A 19,146-nucleotide genomic window follows, 5' to 3' on the forward strand; every position below is an offset into this window, starting at 1 on the left:
AGTTTTTTGTCATGTTTTGTTCTTGTCTCCTCTCCATTTGCCTATTTGAAGTCTTGTTTGTATTGTACTGTTTGTTACAATAATCACCATGTTGCACCTCTGTACTATTTGATTGTATGTCTTACACTATATTGCACTAATAAATAGAAACATACTGTAGCAGAAAACTTCCGAAACACATCCTCATTTATAAACCACCTTTCTGCCCTCATTTTCAGAGGAGGAGGATCCAGGGGAAAGGCAAGGTCAAAGAAAACACATCGGTGATCACTAACATACACATCCTCTACACACACAGGTCAGAGGTCAAAGGTCAGAGCTGTAGATCCATGTTGTTTATGTTCATCTCATCCACAGAGAAGTACTCTACAAATGTTGAAGGCTTCGTTTTGTGTGGTTTCCTGGTTCTGCTGGTTCTACTGGTTGTTCCTCTTGGTGTCGCCTGGTGCCTTAAATTTCATAAAAGGCTGATCTTAAAAGGAGGAAAGAATTTGCTGAATTTACATTAACTGTAACTGACTGACAGGAATCAGCAAAATTGTTCATTGTCTGTCTGCTGTGTCTCCTGTTCTCAGTGAGGACTTCCTGTCCAATGTCTCTGTTGTGATGTCCTCTGTCCTCTGTGTCCATCTGTCCCTCTGATCAAACCAACCACTGCTCCTGATCAATACTGATCAATAGTCAGAGTGAAAACACCAACTGATGCTTTAACATTTCATCAGCAGCACCGTCCCAGACTTTTACTTGACAGGATCAACTTTATTGATCCAAAGCAGCGTTGACAGATTCACAGACTGAGACACTTTGATGTGATGGACGTTTGTGTGTCAGTGTTTTGTTCTGAGGTTGGACATGAGTGTGAGACTCTGAGGACGGACACAGGAGAAGTCTTCTTCTCTTCAGTGGACAGTTTTCATCCACATGTCAACGTGACAGAGAAAAGACTGAGAGGAGACAAAACTAAACTCTGATCATGTCCAACACCTTCAACACCTGGTTTGACTTCCTCCATGTGTCCACTGTCCCTCTGGTCTGGTTCTGTCCTTCAGGTTCCTCTACAGCTCTGTGATCCTTCAGTAAAGAGATTAAAACCTGCTGCTGCTGTCTGATGACATCATGATGTGGTTTGTTGTCTCTCAGTCCAACAGGTGGAGGTGGAGAAGGGGGCGGAGTCTGTCCAGCTGCCCTTCAAGACCACAGCTGACCTGCCTAAAGACGTCAGAGTGGAGTGGACAGACAGACACAACAAGAAGGTCCGTGTGTATGAGAACGGTTCTCAAACAAAGGGCTGGTTGTCCAGAAGCGGAACAGAGATGAATGAAGACCTGCTGAGGACCGGAGACCTCAGTCTGACCCTGGAACGTCCCAAAGTGAAAGACACAGGAGGATACAGATGCAGAGTCTACAACAAGGATGGAGACTTACTGAGAGAGACAGCAGTGTTTCTCTCGGTCAAAGGTCAGAGTTGTTTGTTTGTCTCTGGTTGTTTGTTTGTTTCTGGTTGTTTGTCTCTGTCTCACTGTCTTCTGTTTCATCTACAGGGACATGGTGAAATATCGTAGAAAAAATACTTCTTCATCCATTCTTCATCTCCAGCTCCCGCTCTTGGATCACACCTGTCTGCACAGGTGAAGCTGAGAGAGAGAGAGAGAGAGAGAGAAGTGGATGATTCCTCCTTTTATTGTTTACATAAATTGCATTATGGTCAATAAAATTTTGCTTTTTTATGACGAATTTTCAAAATAAAAGTCTTTAATGTCAAGATGAAAACAGTCCTGCAAAGTGATGTGACTTCCACTAATGAATACTGGGCCTGTCGGGTCCTGGATATTTTGTTCAACAGCTTCAGCAAATTAATTCAAATTATTTTTTTTATGAGTGAATTTTTATTTAGGAGGAGATTAGACTTCATGACCTGATGATATTATTTCGTTGACCCAGCAGGACATAAATTAGTTTCTGTGCAGCCTCAGTCTTCTCTGTTATCTGACACTCGATATGGGTGTTGGTCTGTCTCCACTGTCTCCACTTCCTGTTGAAATCGAAAGTAACCATTCCTGGTTCAGTGCAGTTATAACCGTTACTCAGTCCAGGGAGGAGCGGCTTTAATGGGACTGTTTGTTATTCAGAGAAGACGAAGATGCTTGTGGTGTTTTTGACGCTGCTGTACGGTGAGAAATAGATAGATAGATAGATAGATAGATAGATAGATAGATAGATAGATAGATAGATAGATAGATAGATAGATAGATAGATAGATAGATAGATAGATAGATAGATAGATAGATAGATAGATAGATAGATAGTTTTTTATCAGTATCCAGTGATTGTAAAGGTCTGTGAAATGCTGTGACTGTTTCATTCTGATATGATATTCTGACTGGTATTGTGGATGCACTGTAGTCTCTGTTTCAGCAGTTTCCTCCCACTGGCACTGCAATATGTTTTAATAGGCCAAGTTTCTGAAAAGCAGTGTTGTGAGTAACGGGAAAATATCTTAAACATATGATTAGATGTGGACTATATAGATTCAATGCTTTTATCTATACATATATACAAAAACAACATATTGGGATTTTTGTAAAATACCAGTTATGTTGTTTTTGTATTTTGTGTCACATTGTTTTATTGTAGTGGCACACTCATTGACAAGAAAATCTCAAACCGGCACTAGGTTGCCTACCCCTGGTGTAGTACAATATGACAGGGCTATCTTTACATCCTCTGTACACTTATTAAATTTCCTTGCAAGCATATTGGCCTGTGCAGTTTACAACACTGACGTTGAACGTCGTCATCATCACATACACATAGGTCTTCTCTGATTATGAGAGTGGGGGTAGGAGTTTTATAAGTTCTTTTACTTCTTCCTACTCCTTTTCAAGAATGCTGTCCCTGTTTGTTTGCATTTTGTTGTTGTTTGTTTTTTGTTGTTGTAGATGTTGTTCTATATACTTTTTATTTTATACTTTATAAAACTTTTTTCTTTTTCCTTTTCTTTTTGTTTAAGATTTGTTTCATGCATGTTCGAAAATAAAGATTTGAAAAAAAAAGAAAAATTATGTGGCCCAGATATTTAATTTTTTTCACAACACCAAGTGCTTGACCAGCTAAGAAAAAGGTGGGAAATTGTTAGTTTCTATCCTCCTATGTTTTTACAATCAAAATCACACTTTTTACTTAATTAAACATAATATCAAACTGCATACTAGCTGTACAGAAAAGAAAATTGAATTTGAGCCCACTGTGGGTCTTAACATTAGTGTAATAACTCATCTATCAGACGATGTAGCCCAAACTTTGTGCAAAATTCTATTTTTGAGTAAATCCGGGATGAAACTGTGGTATTTTTTTCCCGCATTGGATAATGCAGGCGCACAGATTATACGTCAGCCTGCTCACGATTCATCAGCCACTGATATTGGATCCGTCATCCGTCAATCAAACGTCTGAGACACACACACACACACACCGAGCTTGGTCTCGCCCCAAGCTTTGAATATCCTGCCTGCTCGATAATGACCAATCAAATTCGTTTTCCTTACTCGGGTAAACTTAGTCTGGGGCCGTTGACAAGCTGTTTTGGTAGGAAACGGATCCAGGGCGAGAGAGACAGGCCTTTCCGTCAAAATAAAAGCACTGAGCTAATAAAATGTGGTAAAACTCTTTAATTTAAGGAATATAATTTACAAGAAAGTCCCCGAGCCATTAAGTTAACATTTTGCTTTTATTGTATTACAAGTTAATGTTTATTTTATAAGTTTTATGTTGGTGAACACTTTTATTTTGGTGAATTTGGTGATTTCGGTATGCGCTACAGACAGGAACCAGAATGCAGATGAAATTCGAGGTAACGGACACCAGGCTCTTCGCTTGTCTGAAGAGCCTGGTGATGCGAGGCTAGGTAAACTCGTGTTGCAGCTCCTGGCAACTCAGCGCGACAAACAGGACAAACGGCCATTTCTGTACACCTTTAACAGGAACAGATTCTCAGCAATTGCTGTAGCCCCACACTAGAGGGAGATATAATGACCAAGTCATCAGCATTATATGCCAAGTGATTAAAGGGATACTTCGGGTTTTTTCAACCTGGGCCCTGTTTTCATATGTTTTTCTGTATACGTGAGTGATGGATAAGGCATGGCAGTAGTCATTCCCGGTCAAAGTGGCTGCAGACCCTGTGGTCAGCACGGCAACGGCGCAGTGCATCGACAGGAGTGTCAGCATCCATTTGTAGCACAGCTAGCCATAACTTCAGCACGTCTGTGTCGAAGTAAGGTAGTCTGTGAAAGCTGCGCGAACAGTAGCCCAGCATTTTGTTGCCACAATTTGGAAATGCTCCGGTCATCTCTCTTCACCTCAGTTCCCCACCTGTGTTTTTCCGCAAGTAATCGCGATTTCAGAATGAGATTTCTGGCGTGGTGAGATTTGGACACAGATCACAGCAAACACCGACCTCCAGCTAAAGATAGAGACTATTACGTTAATTGCTCCTTTCTAGTATGTTGTCGGACACTCATTGTAACTATCTGAGCCTGTCAGTGTGAAAAAAATGCACGTTTAAAAGGCGAACTTTGACGGGAGCCACTTGCCTGGTTGAAGAGCATTGGCTGGGCTGCAGGCTGCCTGCCCGGCTCAATACTGGAGCGACCTCAATAAAAGTATTATCCATCACTCGCATACACAGAAAAACATATGAAAACAGGGCCCAGGTTGAAAAAAACCGAAGTTTCCCTTTAATGTCTGTCTCCCACTATGCATCCAGTCCTACACAGGTTCAACTGTATAGACAGATCATCCATATACAGATTGAAGGCACAGGTGATAAGATTCCTCCTTGTCTCACACCATTAGTTACAAGGAAGGGTGCAGATAAACTTGTACCCCATCTGGCATGCATATTTTGATGTGCATACCAGTAGTGCAATATTCTTATCATGTACGGTGGGACTGTCAAAGGCTTTGTATGCATCCAGAAAACATAAAAACATTGTACTATTTTTTCTTCTATACAATACAATAGAAAAAAACTTTATTGTCCACCATTGTGGAAAATTGTCTTCCGCTCACCGTAAAAGAGATACATATTTCATTAAAAACACAATTAAACTTAAAAACCCAGACTTCCCATTAAAACCCAGACTTCCCTCTCCCCGGACACTTCCTCCAGCTCTTCCGGGGGGACCCCAAGGCGTTCCCAGGCCAGCCGAGTGACGTAGTCACTCCAGCGTGTCCTGGGTCTTCCTCGGGGCCTCCTCCCGGTGGGACATGCCCGGAACACCTCACGAGGGAGGCGTCCAGGGGGCATCCTATACAGGTGCCCGAGCCACCTCAGCTGGCTCCTCTCAATGTGGAGGAGCAGCGGCTCTACTCCGAGCTCCTCCCGGGTGACAGAGCTCCTCACCCTATCTCTAAGGGAGCGCCCCGCCACCCTGCGGAGGAAACTCATTTCGGCCGCTTGTATCCGGGATCCCGTTCTTTCGGTCATGACCCAGAGTTCATGACCATAGGTGAGGGTGGGAACGTAGATCGACCGGTAAATTGAGAGCTTTGCCTTTCGGCTCAGCTCCTTCTTCACCACGACGGACCGATACAATGACCGCATTACTGCGGCCGCCGCACCGATCCGCCTGTCGATCTCGCGCTCCGTTCTCCCCTCACTCGTGAACAAGACCCCAAGATACTTAAACTCCTCCACCTGAGGCAGGAACTCTCCCCCGACCTGGAGGGTGCAAGCCACCTTTTTTCGGTCGAGAACCATGGCCTCGGACTTAGAGGTGCTGATTCTCATCCCAGCTGCTTCACACTCGGCTGCAAACCGCCCCAGTGCATGCTGAAGGTCCTGGCTCGAGGGAGCCAACAAGACCACATCATCTGCAAAAAGCAGAGATGAAATCAAGTGGCTCCCGAACCGTACCCCCTCCGGCCCTTGGCTGCGCCTAGAAATTCTGTCCATATAAATAATGAACAGAACCGGTGACAAAGGGCAGCCCTGCCGGAGTCCAACACGCACCGGGAACAGGTCTGACTTACTGCCGGCAATGCGAACCAAGCTCCTGCTCCGGTCATACAGGGACCGTACAGCCCTCAGCAGAGGGCCTCCGACCCCATACTCTCGGAGCACCTCCCACAGGATGCCACGTGGGACACGGTCGAAAGCCTTCTCCAAGTCCACAAAACACATGTGGACTGGTTGGGCAAACTCCCATGCACCCTCGAGCACCCTGCGGAGGGTGTAGAGCTGGTCCAGCGCTCCACGGCCAGGACGAAAACCGCATTGTTCCTCCTGAATCCGAGGTTCGACTATCGGCCGAATTCTCCTCTCCAGCACCCTGGAATAGACTTTCCCCGGGAGGCTGAGGAGTGTGATCCCCCGGTAGTTGGAACACACCCTCCGGTCCCCCTTTTTGAAGAGAGGGACCACCACCCCGGTCTGCCAGTCCAGAGGCACTGTCCCCGACTGCCACGCGATGCTGCAGAGGCGTGTCAGCCACGACAGCCCCGCAACATCCAGAGACTTGAGGTACTCAGGGCGGATCTCATCCACCCCCGGTGCCTTGCCACTGAGGAGCTTCCGGACTACCTCAGTGACTTCAGCTTGGGTGATGAATGAATCAACCTCTGAATCCTCAGCCTCTGCTTCCTCGACGGAAGGCGTGTCAGTGGGATTGAGGAGATCCTCGAAGTATTCCTTCCACCGTCCGACGATATCCCCAGTCGAGGTCAACAGCTCCCCTCCTCCACTGTAAACAGTGTTGGCGGAGCACTGCTTCCCCCTCCTGAGGCACAATTAATAATACAACAAATAAATAAGCTATACATACTAACCATCTCTTTCAATACATAAATGTACAAATCTGTGCTGTGTTCAAACTGGTTATCTGTGGTGATTACATATTGAAACTTTGGAAAGTATACTAGCCAACGCAACGGATCTATAGTTTTCTATGCTAGATATCTTTCCAGTTTTGTCTTTGATGACAGGTACTATGACTACAGCCATCATGGAGTCTGGTAGTGCACCATGCATTAGTAGTCCAGTGAAACATAGAGCAATTAATACTGATATTCTGCTGCTTGCGTATTTTAGATGTTCTGATGCTATTTGATCAGAAAAACTTCCATCTATGTCAATTTTAACTAAGACACAGACTCTGGCTGTGTGAACCATGTTTCAGAAGAGGTTTCCTGATACTGGGATCGACTGTTAGGTGTAAACTCAGCTCAGCTGTGTCTTTTTCCTGCTTCTGAACCACATGTTGCTCTGTAATGTGGAGATAATTCAGTCTCTGAGTCACGTTGCCTTCCAGTTTTACTGAGAAATCTGAATTTCTGAACTCTGAGTTGAATTTTTTCTTTAATGACCCATGATGTCATCTCCAACTCCAAAAGATGGACGGATCTCAGCAGCCCTGACATAAGAATTCAAGATGGCTGCTACTCATGTCAACAGTAATGAATCATTATTTTTCTCATAACTCTTTCACATTAAACTCAGCCATGTATACACACAGTACTGATCGGTTTTTGTCCCTGGACATTTTCCTACACTGTGTAAAAACTGCCTAGAGTGTTGTTATCTAAATTGTTATAATCTAAATATTTTTATATTTACATTGAAATCTATCATTTACAACTAGAAAATCATTATATTTTCGTTTTATCAATCTTCCACCTTACCAAGTTATGCGTTTATAAGAATCAAACGTTTGGTTCCTCAGGTCTGTGGTGTGTGAGTCTGTGTTGATGAGACTGTTGGTGGTTCACTGCAGCTCCAGGTCAAACACTGGATCTTCATCAGAGTCTGATTATCTTCTGGTTTCTGGCTCACCTCTGTCTGTGTCCTCAGTTTCCCAGCATGCCTCAGCTATGGAGACATATGAGGGGGTGGAGTCTGTCCTGCTGCCCTGTTACTTTCCTACGTTTGACCTGAACAAAGATTCAGTGGTGTGGAGCCGCCCCGACCTCCGTCCTTCAACCGTCGACCAGCGTCAGCCGTACGGAGACGAACCCAGAGACCAGAACCAGGACTACAGAGGACGGACGTCCATGAGGACTAACGCTCTGAGGACCGGAGACCTCAGCCTCACTCTGAGGAGACCCACCACCAGAGACAGTGGCAGCTACACCTGCATCCTCAGAGGGAGGGGGGGAGAGGAGAGGCAGAGTGAAGTTACTCTGCAGGTCAAAGGTCAGAGGACATGGACTCAACAGAAATGTGTTTTAATGTTTCACATTATTGTTTATAGTGATGTTTTAATCTCATGTTGTTTTGTTGTTGTTTGTGTCGACTACAGAACGTCCTGTAGACTGGAGATTCATTCTCATTGGTGTCGTTGGTCTCCTGCTCTCACTGCCTGTTGCTGTTCTGCTGATTTACAAAATGTACAAACGCGGTAGGTTGTGTGTGTGTGTGTGTGTGTGTGTGTGTGTTGTTGTTGTTGTTGTTTTGCTTCAAATTTTTATTGTTTTCCACAGTCTTGTTACATCTAGAAAAATATACAGGAATATGATAATGGATACAGATCACAGAAAACATGAACTAAGTGACAAATGAAGAAGGGAGTAAACATATAAAAGTACTGTAATGTGTTACATAATATCAGGATGTCACAGTATCCCAGTGAAAAGTAGCATGTTAATCGTCTTAGTAACTGAGTAGATTTTCCACCTTTATGTGATCACAGAACCTGGACGCCGACCAGATTATGTTTAGAGTTTCATCTTAAATTCGGCTAAAAGCGTCGTCAATTTGAGTCACCTTTGAAAGTCCAGTGGAGCTGGATCAGAATCGAGCTTCACTGCAGAGGGAGAGGGGGTTTGGAGATCATGACTCTCTGAGCGTCTCCTAAAACCTAGATATTCATCTGAGGGAATACGCTACATCCGGGCCCTGTTTCAGAGACTCCGAGTATGTTAAGCCTGAGATGAGGGAAACTCTGAGTTTTCCATCTCAGGCTCAGTCAACCCTGAGCTCTGGATTTGACTCAGAGGTTGTTGAGCCTGCTTCCTGAAACGGGGCCCAGGTGTCATTTAATCTGCTCAGCATACTTTCATAAAATGTGGTTTTGGCCATAGCCCATTCCTTCACTTGTGGTGTCGTCCAGTGTCTTGAAATAATTTTACAGGTTGTTATTGTGCCCACAGAGATTACAGAGAAATCACATTTACAACACTCTGAACTGAACCAAAGCATACTTAGTATGGATACCTGCGTCCAGAAAGTTCCCTTTCCACTTTTACATTTGCAGCTTCAGCTTCATTCTGTACAATCTAGATACAGAAATGTCGTATAAATATTTGATCGTTTATTCATGTTTGAATCTTATTTTGTTGTTTGTGTCGACTACAGAAATACATCCTTTTTTTTGTGGCGTGGAAGACGTGTCAAAGTTGGCTCTCATTATTCTCCTGGGTCTCTTACCTACGGCTCCTCCTGCTGCTGTTAGCACTTACATTCTCATTAAAACGATTAAGGACCCAGTGGGTAAGTTTGTGTGTGTGTGTGTGTGTGTGCGTGCATGCGTGAACTCACTTCACCATTGACTGACAACAACACTAACATCTAATCTCATGTTGTTTGTATCAATTACAGATCCTCCTCCAGACTGGTTCGCTGGTGTAGTGGGTCTGCTGTTTATCCCGATTCTCCTGATTCTCCTGGGTTATGGTGGTTGTGTCCTTCGTAGAGTAGATAAAGAAATTGACAAAACAGGTGGTTTGTGTGTGTGTGTGTGTGTGTGTGTGTGTGTGTGTGTGTGTGTGTGTGTGTGTCAGAGTAGAATTGGAATCTGTAGTGAATTGATCAAAAATGTTGTTTTAATGTTTTATTGTTAAGTTTCGGTCTCATGTTGTTGTTGTTTGTGTTTGACTACAGGACGTCTTCGAGTCCGGGTCAAGGTTCTCCGCATTCTGCTGGTTCTCCTGGTTCTCCTGTCTGCTGCTGCTGTTGTTCTTTCCAGTGTCATTATTTATAAAGGGATTAAGAACACAGAGGGTGTGTAGTGTGTGTGTGTGTGTGTGTCAGTCTCTCTCTTCACTGTGAACGTGAGGACGTCACTGATCCATGTTCCTGTCTCTGTTCTCAGTGTCCTGGTATGGAGACACCGTGGAGGTCTCCAGTGGGAGGTCTGTCCTGCTCCCCTGTGAGGATTCTCCTTTACCCAGAAACCCCACAGTGACGTGGAGCCGCCACGACCTCCGTCCTCCAACCGTCCACCAGAGAAACCAGCTGGGTGACGACCTCAGGGACCAGAACCAGGTTTACAGCAGCAGAACGTCCATGAAGACTGAGGCTCTGATCACTGGAGACCTGAGTCTCACTCTGAGGAACCTCCACCTCTCTGACAGCGGAAACTACACCTGCATCATCTCAGCGTTTGGAAATAAACGAACACTGAGAAACATACAGCTGAAGGTCAAAGGTCAGCAACACACCCCAACACCTACAGTATTTACATGCAGGGTTTCTGCTGGGTCTTAAAAAGACTAAACAGGTCTTACTTTTCTTTCGCCCATGTAATGCTACCTCAAATGCTCAATTAAATGTTCCTCCTTTATTGTGCTTTTATTGGATGTATTTACAACTACAAATGTCGTGCTATAGGTCTTAAAGGGATAGTTCAACATTTTGGCAAATTGGCCCATTGCCATAATCGCTATAGTCATAGCAGTAGGTTCGTTACCTTTAATTGTAGGTGTAAGCCATTTTCAGTACGGCGGAGCGCAGCAGCTGGCTGCTCAGAGCTACGCTATAGAGGCTAACGGAATTTCTTGGTTTCCCTCATTAAACTCATCAAATTCAACATCCCAAAACTCCACAGCGCTTTTGTAGACAAGTTGTGACCTGCACAACCACCACGCTATGAGATAATGACGGAACGATACGAAACGGAGCCGTTTTCGAGGTAAATACAGGGTAAATACGGAGACTGCTTGCTGAAAAACTGTCCCTGAACGCAACGCGCATCAGCGGTTTTGTATGAATTTACCTCGAAAACGGCTCCGTTTCGTATCGTTCCATCATTATCTCATAGCGTGGTGGTTGTGCAGGTCACAACTTGTCTACAAAAGCGCTGTGGAGTTTTGGGATGTTGAATTTGATGAGTTTAATGAGGGAAACCAAGAAATTCCGTTAGCCTCCATAGCGTAGCTCTGAGCAGCCAGCTGCTGCGCTCCGCCGTACTGAAAATGGCTTACACCTACAATTAAAGGTAATGAACCTACTGCTATGACTATAGCGATTATGGCAATGGGCCAATTTGCCAAAATGTTGAACTATCCCTTTAAAGGTACAATATGTAAGAAATCTAAAGCAACTGGCCATAAAATCCTCCTAATATGTCACAGAGACTCAGGAATAATGTTCATATAACATGATGAACTCACCAACAGCAATAGTACAGCCAGAGTATTTGCATTAAAAATATTTTTTTTGCAGACTGCAAATCATGTTTATGTTTTGAATTTACGTGTTGGCATGTTGCGCCACCTAGCCCTCTCTCCCAGTCACGGCAGCGTCAGTGGCATTTCAGCCTCCGGTCTGGTCCACTGAGCTGCTGCTACGACTGGGAGTAAAAACGAGATCGCTGTGTTTTGAATTTGACTGCAGTAACCGTTTTTGGCCACATTCTTACATATGGCACCTTTAAATTTCATTCATAATGGTCTTAAAAAGTCTTAAATTTGAGTTGTTGAAACCTGCAGAAACCCTGTACAAGATACAGGTCAGAGGTCAAAGGTCAGAGCTGTAGATACGGGTCTGAGGTCAGATGTGATTGGACTTTGGACCAGGGCCACAAACATCATGCAAAGGTCATGTTGTTGTTTATGTTCATCTCATCCACAGAAAAGTTCTCTACCAATGCTGAAGTCCTCGTTATGTGTGGTCTCCTGGTTCTAGTGGTTGTTCCTCTTGGTGTCAACTGGTGCCTTAACCTTCATGAAAGGCTGATCACTAAAAAAGGTATGATGTTTTGTGTGTGTGTGCGTGTGTTGACCATCAGTCTTAGAGAACACCAGACTCTACAGAACTTTATTGTAAAAATCTCCCATTTTTTGTTGAGAGGACAGAGACCAGGAACTACGGTGACCGAGACGTCTCAGACAAATGCAAAAACCGCAACACAACAGCAAAAATAACACAATGAAAACGGACGTTGACAAACCACTGGAGGCAACGTTACTCAGAAATGTTTTAAGGAAATCAAGTATAAGGAAATTAATTTGAAGGAATTTGCAGAATTTACATTAACTGTGATTACTACATGGCTGTATAATAGGCCTATTTCACGAGATTCGGAAGTGACGTCACACAGGGTAAATCAACATCCGGTCCGGTCAGCTGCGGCTAGAGCGATTGACAGAGTGGCGACACTTTTCATTCAAACAAACTAATACGACCGCCACAAAAGATTTCATCAGTGAGACTAACATTAATCTCCTGAAAAAAGTTTAACCAGTCAGCGGTAAACCTCTAAAAACCTGTGGATAAAGTTACCTGGATGTAGCTACGAGCATCTGCCTACTAGCCCCCGGTCGCTGCTCCCTTTGCATTTCTCCCAAAACAAGCACATTTCCTAACAGGCAATATCTGGATAAACTGACAACAGGCTGCGGATTTAACGGCGATGTTCTTGCATTAAAGAATATTAAAACTTTTAGCAGCTTTACTGCTATCACTGTCAGTTGCTGCTGAACGGCGATAGCGATGCTAATTTGTTAGCCCGTCGTTAGCATTAAGCTAGCAGACGTTATGCTTAGTTAGCATTAAGCTAACAGACTTTATGCTTAGTAGTGGTACTGTGTGTGGTTTGAAGGTTGTTTCAAATAATGTGGGTTTGAGTGAACATCTTTGATGATTAAATACATATTGCCGCTTAATATGTTTTATGTATGGCATTATTACAGTAGGCTAATGATTAGCAGTTAATCTTCCATTTGGACAGTGACAAATAAACAGTGTTGCTAACTCCCCAGTAAGCAAAGTCGCTATTGGCTGTCGTAAAAGTCGCTAAAAGTCGCTAAATGACGTCATTATCTCAGCGGGGGGGGGGGGGGGGTGCCGGCGGCAGCGGCCAGCGGCGCTCTTTATGTCTGTGGCGTGGAGCAGTGCGTCTCTGAATGCAGCGGAGGCAGCTCCGTGACACTACTGTGTGTAGGCTGAATACCTGTGAGTGCCCGCGGCAGCGCCGCTGCTCGTTGAAAACAGCTGTGATAACGTGATTTCAGGTCCAGAAACGTTTGTAATATCACGGGAAAAAGTCGCTAGATTTCTCGTTAGTCGCTTTTGACAAAAAAAGTCACCAAGAGGGGTTGGAAAGTCGCCAGATTTAGCGACAAAGTCGCCAAGTTGGCAACACTGCAAATAAAACCTTGAAGCAAGAAGATTTTGTTGGAGAACTGACACTGATATACAGTAATTCAGTAACGGTTGTAAACCAGTGTACGGTTTAGTTTTAATATTTTGCCATTCAAAAGCAAGCTAAACAAAGTATTTTCCATCATCTCTTCGTATAGCCTACCCTGCTAGAAAAACCAGCATGGAAATGCTGCTGGTCTATGCTGTTTGTTTTTTTTTAGCAGTAGCCGAAACCCACTTCTTTCTCAGGTCTTTCTTTCGGAAACTCGTGGAAATGCAAGTACGGCTGTTTTTGTCTAGAATTTGTACACTGAGGTACACACATGGATGTATTATATTACGTAGCAGAAGCTTTTATTTTTGGATTCAGCCATTGCGCTTCCGCGACCGGAAGTAGTTTTACCCTGTAACGGAAACCGGAAGTACCTAAACCCGGAAGTCGTGAAATAGGCCTATTGTTTATTACCACCTGTCAGTGGCTGCTCTTGATGAAAGCAGAGGCCAAATTTTCTGTGGGCAGCACAGGAATGTCACAGGTCCACAGAAAATTCAAAACAATACTGAAAAACACTATAAGAGATATGTGGAGCTGATTAAAGCAGAAGTAAGTGGTCCGGTCGTTTTCGCTAATGCTGCGTTCCAGGCAGGCTTTTGAAATCGTAAATTACAGCTTCAAGTCACAACTTACGACTTTGTAGCGTTCCAGGCAACCCACTCGTGTTTTTCCGACCTGTTTTACCGGTGAAAGTCACTATAACGGCCACTCGTAACTTCCGACCGGTGAACTCGTACCAGATCGAACTGGTACGACTTCACGGTCGGAAAAATACGAGTTTCCTTGAACGCACCATAACAGTCCTCGTCGCTACTTCGCCACATTCACGGCGTCCCTTGGCTGCACACACAGCCCTGCATGCCGTTCTCTCTCCTCATTGGATAAAAACTGTAGGATACGATAAATGTTTTCTCCTCGGCTCAGAGCAGAGCAGAGTGACTGACAGACCCATGTTTCAGTCCAAACACTCTATGTAAGTGATTGCTGTCGGAAGATATAACTATTTAAGACTTATATTAACACAAATATATCACTTACTTCTGCTTTAATTAGTGCTGTGGTTTCTCATCTAGTTGTGGCACTACAGCTTTAAAGCAGATATCAGTGGAATGTTTTTGTTAATATAAGTCCTAAATAGTCCTATTTTCCGTCAGCAATCACTTACATGAGGTATTTCAGCCTAAACACGAGTCTCTCCGTCACTCTGCTCTGCTGTAACCCGAGGAGAAAATTTTCCTTGTGGGATACAAGTGTTATCCAATGAGGGGAGAGAACGGCATGAAGGGCTGTGTGTGCAGCCAATGGATGCGCGTGAATGTGGTGACGTAGCACGAGGACCAATTGATGCCTGACAAGGGCGGGGGCTGCTAACTCATGGTGCGTTCAAGGAAACTCGTACTTTGTGTTTTTCCTTCCTGTGAAGTCATACCAGTTCGATCTGGTACGAGTTCACGGGTCGGAAGTTACGAGTGGCCGTTATAGGGAACTTTCACAGACAACAGGACGGTAAAAACACGAGCTACGGGTTACCTGGAACGCTACCAAGTCGTAGTTGTGACTTGAAGCTGTAACTTACGGTTTCAAAAGCCTGCCTTGAACACAGCATTAGCCGAAACGGCCGTGCCGATGATATCTGCTTTAACATTAGCTGGCGCAAATTTCACTTTCATCGTCATTCATTTTAATGTCAACATCTGTTGTCATTCATTTCCATTGTATGTGTTTTGTTGTTGTGTTGTTGCTTTTGTATTCATGTTTTCCATCAATACATGTATCTGAGATGTCACAGCCACGATGGGAGAACAGCTGCCAACACATTTATACATCTATATATTTTAACTTCCTGTTTCTTGTGGAGTTGAATTCTGGGTGAAACGGTGTCCAACAGTGTTGCTGCATTCCAACAGCAGGTTGAGTTTCCCTCGTTCATTCACCCTCAGCCCTTAATACGTCACATGGAGGCCACTTGGAGAGCGGAGGGAAGTCGTCTAGGGACGAGTGAAAGAGATAAATTCAACACATTTTCCCTGATTCACTAACGGCCCAGACAATCATGGATCGATCACAAATCAGAGTTGTAGCAGTCAGGGATGGACCGGTCATAGTGCCAGAACAACTGGTCCATGGTGAAAATTCAATAATAGGTGCTCTTATAATGTGTATGAATGTTTTTGAATGTTTGGTGGTCAGAGGGGCCGTTTGCTACGCAATGGCAGCGACGCCCCAGGGCAGCATAGCTTACTATACTGCACTTAAACACACTGGCACAACTGAGTAGATATGAATATAAAACATCAGATAAAGTTTTTTTTTGACAAAAAAGTTATTATATTATTATATATTTCTACTGTAAAGTGTTTGCTTTGACATGTTGCCACTGCTATAGTCTAATTGAATATTTACTGGTCCCTATAATTCATTCTCTTTTTTGGTGTTAAACAAACAACCAGTGGCAGTGTTCATTACTGCCACCCCATGGATCTATTTTTTCTGATCATGGGCAACACCTAAAAATTTCACTTTCATCATCATTCGTTTTAATGTCAACATCCATTGTCATTCATTTCCATTGTGTGGTTTTTGTTGTTGTGTTGTTGCTTTTGTATTCATGTTTTCCATTAATGCATTTATCTGAGATGTCACAGCCACGATGGGAGAACAGCTGCCAACACATTTATACATCTGTTTATTTTAACTTCCTGTTTCTTGTGGAGTTGAATTCTGGGTAAAACGGTGTCCAACAGTGTTGCTGTATTCCAACAGCAGGTTGAGTTTCCCTCTTTCATTCACCCTCAGTCCTTAATACGTCACATGGAGGCCACTGGGAGAACAGAGGGACGTGGGCTGGGGACGAGTTGAAAGAGATAAATTTAACACATTTTCCCTCATTCACTAACGGCCCAGACAATCATGGATCGATCACAAATCGTAGGTGTAGCAGTCAGTGGTAGACCTAAACTGTACTTGACTGAGTAGATGAATATGAAACATCAGATAAAGTTTTTTTTTGACAAATAAGTTATTATATTATATATTTCTACTGTAACGTGTTTGCTTGTTGCCACTGCTAAAGTCTGATTGAATATTTACTGGCACCTATCATTCATTCTCTTCTTCTTTGGTGTTAAACAAACAACCAGTGTTCATTACTGCCACCCCATGGATGAATTTTTTCTGATCATTTCCAACACTTTTAACTCCTGGTTTGACTTCCTCCATGTGTCCACTGTCCCTCTGGTCTGGTTCTGTCCTTCATGTTCCTCTACAGCTCTGTGATGCTTCAGTAAAGAGATTAAAACCTGCTGCTGCTGTCTGATGACAACCACCTGTTCTCTCTCAGTCCAACAGGTGGAGGTGAAGGTGGAGGAGGGGGCGGAGTCTGTCCAGCTGCTCTTCAAGACCACAGCTGGTCTGTCTGAAGACGTCAGAGTGGAGTGGACGGACAGATACAACAGGAAGGTCCATGTGTATGAGAACGGTCCTAAAGGACGGGACCAGGTTTACAGAGGACGAACAGAGATGAATGAAGACCTGCTGAGGACTGGAGACCTCAGTCTGACCCTAAAACACCTCACAAGGAGAGACAGAGGATACTACACCTGCAGAGTCTACAACAAGGACGGAGACTTACTGAGATGGACAGCAGTGACTCTAAAGGTCGAAGGTCAGAGTTGGTTGTTTGTCTCTGGTTTTGTCTCTTGTAAAGAGAATTCATGTCCAGTGTTGGAGGTAACTCGTTACAAAATTAAATAGTTATAGTAATATATAACTTTTAAACAGTAATAGAGTAATACAAGGCGTTACTTAATTTTTTTTTGTTTTTGTAATAACATATTGCTGGCTGCTGTCTCTCTGTCCAAGTTGAAGCTTCACTGGATGAGTAAGAAAACTAGAAGACGACATCAAGTTCCTGCTCACTACAGAGTGCAGCTCCTTGTCAGAGGAGCCTGCAGCCCAGATGCCAGATCCTCATCCAGCTGCTGCTGCCTCCAATGAGCATGACTTTTTTAATTTGGTGCACAGCTCCATGAAAATAAATGCACCCGTGTCCATGGAAACAGAGATAATAGATTACCTTAAATCTGCCTCTGTGATGGAAAGTCTGCATCGCTTTCAGAGAGTTAAAAAGAAAAGTAACACTCCAGGTTAACGCTGCAACCGCATCCAGTTCACCAGTAGAAAGACTTTTCAGTGTAGAGGCCCTCGTTCTCACCCCAAAGGGAAACTGTCTCAGTGAAAAACGCTTCCAGCAGCTTCTCCTGTTGCACTTTAAGAAGAAACATATTACTTTCAAATGCAAGTAACTACTGTTATGTAATTTATTACATTTTGGAAGTAACTCAGGTCAGATTAAAACCTGCTGCTGCTGCTGTCTGATGACATCATCATGTGGTTTGTTGTCTCTCAGACCAACAGGTGGAGGTGAAGAAGGGGGCGGAGTCTGTCCAGCTGCCCTTCAAGACCACAGCTGGTCTGTCTGAAGACGTCAGAGTGGAGTGGACGGATGGAGACAACAGGAAGGTCCATGTGTATGAGAACGGTCCTAAAGGACAGGACCTGATTTACAGAGGACGAACAGAGATGAATGAAGACCTGCTGAGGACTGGAGACCTCAGTCTGACCCTGAAACACCTCACAAGGAGAGACGGAGGAGAATACACCTGCAGAGTCTACAACAAGGACGGAGACCTACTGAGATGGACAGAAGTGACTCTAAAGGTCAAAGGTCAGAGTTGTTTGTTTGTCTCTGGTTTTGTCTCCTCTGCAGAGAATTCATGTCCAGTGTTGGAGGTAATTGTTACATAATTAAATAGTTATAGTAATATATAACTTTTGGGCAGTAATGGAATGATACAAGACGTTACTCTATTATTATTATTTTTTTGTAATATTATTACAGTTACTCCGTCTGGTAACGTGTTACAATCAGAAACAGGTTGAATTACCACCTCAGGCTCCACAGCTGTAAAACAAAGGTCAAGACTAAAAGTCTTCAACAGTTTGACTGAGGATTATTCACCATGACAGATTATTGCACAAGTCCATTTTGTAATGTCTTGTCCTCAGTGTTTATTTAGGAGAAAGTAACTAAAAAATAATCAGTTACTTATTACTCTACTCATAAAGTAATATTGTAAAGAAACGTGTTACTTTCAAGTGCAAGTAACTAGTAATATGTAATATATTACATTTTAGAAGTAACTCAGGTCAGAGATTAAAACCTGCTGCTGCTGTCTGATGACATCATCATGTGGTTTGTTGTCTCTCAGTCCAACAGGTGGAGGTGAAGGTGGAGGAGGGGGCGGAGTCTGTCCAGCTGCCCTTCAAGACCACAGCTGGTCTGTCTGAAGACGTCAGAGTGGAGTGGACAGACAGAGACAACAGGAAGGTCCATGTGTATGAGAACGGTTCTAAAGAACAGGTCTATGTTTACAGAGGACGAACAGAGATGAATGAAGACCTTCTGAGGACTGGAGACCTCAGTCTGACCCTGAAACATCCCACAAGGAGAGACGGAGGAAGATACACCTGCAGAGTCTACAACAAGGACGGAGACTTACTGAGAGAGACAGTAGTGACCCTAAAGGTCAAAGGTCAGAGTTGTTTGTTTGTCTCTGGTTTTGTCTCCTCTGCAGAGAATTCATGTCCAGTGTTGGGGGTAACTTGTTAAAAAATTAAATAGAGTAATGTATAACTTGTAAACAGTAATGGAATGATACAAGGCGTTACT

The 19,146-nt window shown here is 43.7% G+C and overlaps 1 protein-coding gene and 1 pseudogene across 2 annotated transcripts in view; both read left to right on the forward strand.

Annotated features, from left to right (window-relative positions):
- The window catches only part of LOC146968835 (muscle M-line assembly protein unc-89-like), a 118,593-nt pseudogene that overhangs the window by 54,200 nt on the left and 45,247 nt on the right, over positions 1–19,146 (forward strand). The window contains exon 8 of the transcript XR_015034224.1: positions 1,141–1,458. The product of XR_015034224.1 is annotated as a muscle M-line assembly protein unc-89-like (transcript). The remainder of the gene's footprint in view (positions 1–1,140; positions 1,459–19,146) is intronic.
- Positions 6,990–18,979, forward strand: LOC146968838 (uncharacterized). Its single transcript, XM_085760424.1, has 8 exons — positions 6,990–7,014; positions 7,850–8,191; positions 9,878–9,997; positions 10,089–10,424; positions 11,849–11,965; positions 16,756–17,079; positions 17,824–18,141; positions 18,924–18,979. Exons 1-8 carry the CDS (start codon positions 6,990–6,992, stop codon positions 18,977–18,979), a joined length of 1,638 nt encoding a protein of 545 aa, XP_085616550.1.

The sequence above is a fragment of the Trachurus japonicus genome, chromosome 18 (genome assembly GCF_045865225.1).
Source record: "Trachurus japonicus isolate A0001 chromosome 18, Traja_1.0".
NCBI classification, from domain to species: Eukaryota; Metazoa; Chordata; class Actinopteri; order Carangiformes; family Carangidae; genus Trachurus; species Trachurus japonicus.

Excerpts from the sequence above, each read along its gene's own strand:
- LOC146968838 (XM_085760424.1), top strand. The coding sequence starts at position 6,990 with ATGACTACAGCCATCATGGAGTCTG. Across the intron at positions 9,998-10,088 it reads AGGGATTAAGAACACAGAGG|TGTCCTGGTATGGAGACACC; the intron begins GTGTGTAGTGTG and ends CTCTGTTCTCAG. Across the intron at positions 10,425-11,848 it reads CATACAGCTGAAGGTCAAAG|AAAAGTTCTCTACCAATGCT; the intron begins GTCAGCAACACA and ends TCTCATCCACAG.